At 38.5% G+C, this 6757-nt stretch overlaps 1 protein-coding gene across 1 annotated transcript; it reads right to left on the minus strand.

The window, feature by feature from the left end:
* Positions 1–660: 660 nt before the first annotated feature.
* On the minus strand, positions 661–5679 carry LOC139426731 (uncharacterized). The gene is made up of 3 exons (XM_087152810.1): positions 2490–5679; positions 1903–2445; positions 661–1463 (listed from the first exon to the last, which is right to left on the minus strand). The coding sequence occupies exons 1-3, from the start codon at positions 5677–5679 to the stop codon at positions 661–663; spliced, it is 4536 nt and encodes a 1511-aa protein (XP_087008936.1).
* Positions 5680–6757: the final 1078 nt, after the last annotated feature.

Genomic DNA, 6757 nt, shown 5'->3' on the forward strand with positions numbered 1-6757 from the left:
AAATTTATGATTATCTCATAAAACTTTTGGCAACACTTTTTAAATTTTTTCCAGACCGTGGCAACCCTGAAGGAACACTAGAAAAACGGCCATTAGGGCCCCTCTCATTTAATTATGTTCTAGAATAACTTATTGAATGAATTGAGTGTTTCTGTTTTTTTCATAATTTGATCCAATTTAAGTTCCTATTTAGTCATTCATGTGTTAGCCTTATTGGAGCTTGTATACAGAAGATGAAGGTTCAGAAAAAGTAAGGGTAGAGTCAGAAGAAGGATGGGAAGAGTCAGGAGCAGGATAGGAAGAGTCAGAAGAAGGATGGGAAGAGTCAGAAAAAGGATTGTGGAAGATGTTAGCCTTTACATTCTTTTATTTCCACAGACATACAGAGACGAACGATAAACAAAAACATTAATAATAAGGAAAAGTCGTTTGGTTACCTAGCAACCAGCTGGAGTTGCAGTTATTATTTCGGCAGACGATTTAAAACAATTATTAAAACTAACTGTTTATTGATGACGGAACATCCTCCCCACCCTGGTCAACCTCAAGAGGGATGACCAGCTGTATAGGTCGAGTTATAGTATTTCCATTCACTCTTAACACACATGTTCGGATTTCCCCATCACGCCCTTTAATTAGATTGGTAATTCGGGCTTTCTTCTACATGTGTCTGGGTCTGACGTCTTCTTGTAGTAGCACAAGATCTCCTGCACGGATGTTGAAGGATTTATGAATATTGCGAACTTGGTGATAAGAGTGAAGTTGCAGCAGATATTCTTTGGACCATCTTTTCCAAAATATATCCAACACGTCTTGTTGTTGTTTGGAGAGTTTCGTAAGTCTTGGATTGTTATTCGGATTTGTGGGTATGGATGTTAAGTTTCTACCCGTTAGGAAATGTGCCGGAGTCAAGGCTTCCGTATTGTCTTCATCTCCCTCTTCATATGCAATGGGTCTGCTGTTAAGGGCGGCTTCTATCCCTACTAGTACAGTTGATAAATTTTCTTTATCCAATAGTGCCCGACCAAGAGATTTACGAAGAAAATTTTTCACTAATCCGATTAGGCGCTTCCACCAACCTCCCCACCAAGCCGCTCTGTGTACGATGAACTTCCAAATTATGCTATTATGAGCGTAAAACTGTTGCACTTCAGTAGATGTAAGAGTGTTCCATAGAAGTATTAGCTCCTTATTTGCAGCGTGGAACGTAGCAGCATTATCACTATAAATGGTATGTCGTAGTCCTCTACGACCCACAAATCGCTGCAATGCTAACAGAAACTTGTCTGTCGAAAGATCTGACACAAGTTCGAGATGTATGGCTCTGGTCGTTGCACAGGTAAACAGTACAATGTAAGCTGTGTCTGAAGGATTCAAAGTGCGAACATGTACGGGACCAGCAAAATCTATTCCTGTGGTGAAAAATGGTGTAACTGGATTTATTCTATCAGCTGATAGAGGAGCTTAAATTTGAGTGCAGCGAATTGCTCGTGACATCTTGCATGGTAGGCATTTGTAAACCACTTGTTTGATGGCTTGGCGGCCTCGTAGAATACAAAAGTTTGAGCGTAGTTCTGAAAGCACTATTCTAACACCTAGGTGATGCATTTTGATATGTGTTTGACGTATCATCAGACTTGTGAAATGATGAGATCCGTCCAGCAAAATTGGATGTTTTTGGGACTCTGATAAACTCGAAAACTGTAATCTGCCACCAATACGTATTAATTTGTTTTCAAATAATGGGTTCAATTTTGTAATCTTTGAATTTTTTGGTAGTGACTTGGATGTTGATAAAGCTTCGTATTCTAACGGAAATGACTCTTTCTGAACCACTTGTATCCAGTAATTTCTAGCATCATATATTTCTGCAGTGTCAAGTTCTCCGGCCTTGAGATCTACAGTTCGAGTTAAAACGCAGAATCCATGCAGTAACACGTAGCAGTCTGAAGTAGGAGCTGTAGTCTTTTGCGTCGATGATGGGTTGAAAAGCAGTAACATGAAATGTTTGAATTTCTTTATTTTTCTTTACCTCCAAATTATGAGAGTAATCTGTTTTCGAATCTGGCCAGCTTTCTGTGGGTTCAGTCAGCCAAGTGGGCCCGTTCCACCAGATGTTGAGGTCTTTCAGTGTAGATGGAGGAACGCCTCTTGATAGTTTGTCCGCTGGGTTGTCTTGTCCCGGGCAATGCCGCCACTGTGAAGGGTCAGTGTATGAAATGATTTCTGTTACCCTGTTGCACACAAAGGTTTTCCACCTGTTGGGATTACCCCGAATCCAACCAAGGGTGACTTCAGAGTCGCTCCATAATGTGGCAGTAGATGGAGACAATCCGGTTTCATTGCAAAAATATTTCAGCAGTCTGGTACCAATCACAGCTGCTAAAAGCTCTATGCGTGGAAGACTAACTTTCCTTATAGGTGCAAGTCTATTGCGGCTGCATACTAAATGGATACTTGATTGATTATTATGAGAGGTAACTATGTACAAACTGCACTATATGCTCGCTCAGATGCATCACAGAACATATGAATATTAAAGGAATCAAGCGATGAAATTCCTATGTAACGAGGAATTTCTTTTGAGCAAATGGCATCGATCTGGGTTGTAATTGTATGGCACACAGTTGCCAAGTTTGTCGGCAAAATTTCATCCCAATCGATTCCAAGAATCCAAGTATCTTGAAAGAGTATCTTTCCAATTATCGTGAATGGTGTAAACAGTTCTAAGGGATCGTATAAACTTGCAACACAGCGGAGTAACCACCTCTTAGAAAGTGGCTTATCTGGAGAAGCACAGAGTGAAGTCTTGAAAGTGTTACTCAAAGTATCAGTTTTCGTGTTCCATCCTAGGCCTAAAACTGTAGTTTCGGTCTTAAAATTATCTTTGTTAGTTTCCAGTAAGTGTTGAAGCTTCAAAGAGTTAGTAGCCCATTTCTCCATCGGTAGTTTTATGAGTAACATCAAATCCTTGATTTCCTTTTGTAATACCATTATTTGTGATTTAGTTTCTAGACTAACCACAAAATCATCCATATATAGGTGTTTATCTAAGAGTGCTGCAGAAGTAGGGAAGTCATTTATATGGTTAGAGGCTAGTTCTCGCGTAGTAGCACACAACAGAAAAGGGCTGCAAGACAATCCGAATGGTAAGCGAGTGAATCTGTATGTAGTTACTTCATCTGTAAATGTAGCTGTTTTAAAAGAGCCCTTCTTTTTTTTGTACCAGAAGAATCTCGTTGCATCTCTGTCCTTTGGATGCAAAACCAATTGTAGGAAAGCTTGTTTACCATCACAGGTTAGGGCAAATTTATGCAGTCGAAATCGTAGAAGACAACCAACAGTCTCAGGTAGAAGATTGGGACCAACTTCTAAAGAGTCGTTTAATGATGGCATGCCTGGAGCATGTGATGAGGCGTCAAAGACGATTCGCCACTTTATATCATCTTGCTTTTTCACTGCATGATGTGGCAGATAGTACTCGGTGTTTTCAGTTTCATCTGCAGATGGGCAAACTTCAACATGTCCTTGATCAATGTAATTCAACATGCATTTTTCGTATTGTGTCTTCAAATATTCATTTGATGTCAGTCTTTTTTTCAGTGATTGAAATCTGTTCTCAGCAGTAGTTTTGTTTGTTGGTAATGTTGAGACCATCGCTTTCCAAGGTAATGATAAGACCCTACGATTATCAACTAATTTAAATGAGTCACGAAAGTTCTTCAAAACAGTCGAATCGTGTTTAGACATTTCTCTATCCTGGGAAATGGTAATCCCAATTGTTTCCAAGTCCCAGAAGCAACGTACACTTTCATTGATAGGTTCTTGTTGAGTGAATGTGTTGAGGTAGCTTACAGTAGCTACATTGGATATAGTTGTGCATGATCGAGGTCCACTTAGAATCCACCCGAAATGTGACGGAACCAATGCAAGTGATTCTGACAGCATAACTGGAGCTTTAGGATTCAATACTTGCCAGTAGAAATCAGCACCAATCAAAACTTGTATAGGCAGATTTTGTAAATTATCGTACGGGTCAGCTAGTTTCATTCTTTTCTGGAATGCCAGGCGTGAAACAGCAGGTGGAGCAGATGGATGGGACGTGTATTCATTGGAACTTTCAAATGCTTCAATATTGACTGAAGACTGATTCCAAATGCTCGATAGTTTAAACTTTACTTTTCGTCTCATATAGGAAACATTTGCTGTAGATTCAAATCCATGCACTTCCAGTGGTTTAGTAGAAATAACTTCTAATTTCAAACTATCAACAAGATCATTATGAATGAAACTAGACTGTCTACCTCCATCCAGAAGACAACGAGTCAATCTTGTAGCACCAGTATATAAAACTCTTGCAGTTTGCAAATGCACAGTGTTCGGTGTTGCAATATAGATCTTGTGAGTAGACATTGTACCTGGGTGATCAATACTGTTCTTACAAATTGAAACATGATGCTTTTTCTTGCATTTCACACAACAAGCCCTTTCCTTACGAGGACAGCTCTGTTTTGTGTGCCCTCGTCCAGCGCACAAAAAACATCTATTCGTAGTTTTTAATTTCTGTATTCGTGTGTCTATATCTGTCACAGAGTCGCACTGTTGAGGCCAATGTCCGGCAGTTTCGCAAAAGGGACAGAATGGTGAAGGTTTCGTACTTTTAGTAATTGGCTTGGAATTTACATTGAAGTTTTCTAATGTGGATTTTAAGGAGTAATCGGAAGACATAAGACCTTTAATCTTGCTTGTTGTAAGGGCCCCTTCCACTTCTTCGGCGAGAAAATGTATTAGTTGTGTGATATCACCTTCTGAAATTTTTTGGCGTTTCGCATGAATAACCCATCGGCAACAAATATCGTCAGGGAATGCACGTAAAATTTTAGGAGATAAAACTCTACCGTATGCGTCAATGTCTTCGCCCAAAGCACGTAGAGCCTGTAACCTTCTGTTGCATTCAATATAGACTTCATTCAGTGATGTTGGCGATGGATTTCGGATTGGCGTTAAATTCTCCAAAAAATCCAAATGAGATTGAATGATTCTATTTTTATCACCATATTTGTCAATAAGTAGCTTCTTAGTGGTTTCATATGTATCTGCAATAATACTTATACCATCAACCAATCGTTTTGGTTCATCTTCTAAATATCCTCTGAGAAAAACATGTTTATTAATTGATGATAGATTTGGATTATCGTCTACAGACGTTTTAAATTGTTCCCAAAAGCATTGCCATTGTTCAACGTCGCCACGAAAGGGCTCTAATTTTATTGTCGGTAGTTTTACATTTTGTTGTGGTGACACAGAATTCACATTTTGAATCGGAAAGTTAGTAACATTTGGTGAATCTACAGTCTCATTCTTGTTTTGATTTTCTTTTATTGCACGATTTGCATCAAAAATCGCACGCTTGGCGTTATCCGTATACTCTTGGCATTGCACTACATCAATTTCGTATTCTGCATCCGAAAGTAATATGTGTATATCATTATCCACTATTTCCATGTCATTAAGTACTTCGGCAAGACGACTACAAGAGAATTCAATATCGGCATTCGAGGTAGAATTTAAAGTGTCCTTTAGTTGGCTAATGAAGCGAGTAATATTGGCTCGAATTGTTCTACGTTTGCGCTTCAATAGTGCCATTTTGTCAGCCGAATCATTTTGTGTTGAAGTCATTCTTATTAAGTGGAAAGGAAATAAAAATGAAGTTTCGTAAATAAATTCTCACCTCTTTAAACGCAGGAACGTAATTTTTTTCTTTCAAATCCTGGTCCGTAGTAAGGTTGAGTATTTCGGCACCATTATGTTAGCTTTTACATTCTTTTATTTCCACAGACATACAGAGACGAACGATAAACAAAAACATTAATAATAAGAAAAAGTCGTTTGGTTGCCTAGCAACCAGCTGGAGTTGCAGTTATTATTTCGGCAGACGATTTAAAACAATTATTAAAACTAACTGTTTATTGATGACGGAACAGAAGAGTCAGAAGATGGAAGGGACGAGTCAGGAGCAGGATAGGAAGAGTCAGAAGAAGGATGGGAAGAGTCCGAAAAAGGATTGTGGAAGAGTCAGAAGAAGGAAGGGACGAGTCAGAAGAAGGATGGGAAGAGTCAGAAGCAGGATAGGAAGAGTCAAAAGAAGGATGGGAAGAGTCAGAAAAAGGATTGTGGAAGAGTCAGAAGAAGGAAGGGACGAGTCAGAAGAAGGAAGGGACGAGTCAGAAGAAGGATAGGAATAGTGGCCCCTAATATATTTTGGTAGATAATCCATAACCCCAGTTAGGTTTGGGTACAAAGTACCCTTTCATCGATGTAAGGATCTCCAATTTCATTGAAAAAAAGCAAGAGTATTTCAATATGTCTTCAATTACTATTTATAGAGAAAAAGAAACTCAATTAACCAAGAAACTAATGTATAACTTGATCGTCAGTGTTCCATTTAATAAATATTTTCGTCTATCAAATCGAATAAATACCATAGAATTTCGACAGCCGTGTCTCTAATATATATCCTATTAAATTAATTATGGTTATATTTTAAGATTTCAATTATCCACTCGATCTACACACGCAAAAGAAAAAACACTTTTAAGGACCACACTGACCCTTTTAGGATTTCTTTCACGGTATATAGCAATGTTCAGTCTTTCGAGTATTAAAATTTATCACGAATTTTGTAATTACCTGTTAAATTTTTGTGACATGCATCTCGACTCTTAGATTAAGTTTATTTTCCATTGTTTGCAAAATC

The sequence above is a fragment of the Parasteatoda tepidariorum genome, chromosome 10, assembly GCF_982258835.1.
Source record: "Parasteatoda tepidariorum strain Cologne lab strain chromosome 10, Ptep-v5.0, whole genome shotgun sequence".
In the NCBI taxonomy this organism is placed as follows: domain Eukaryota; kingdom Metazoa; phylum Arthropoda; class Arachnida; order Araneae; family Theridiidae; genus Parasteatoda; species Parasteatoda tepidariorum.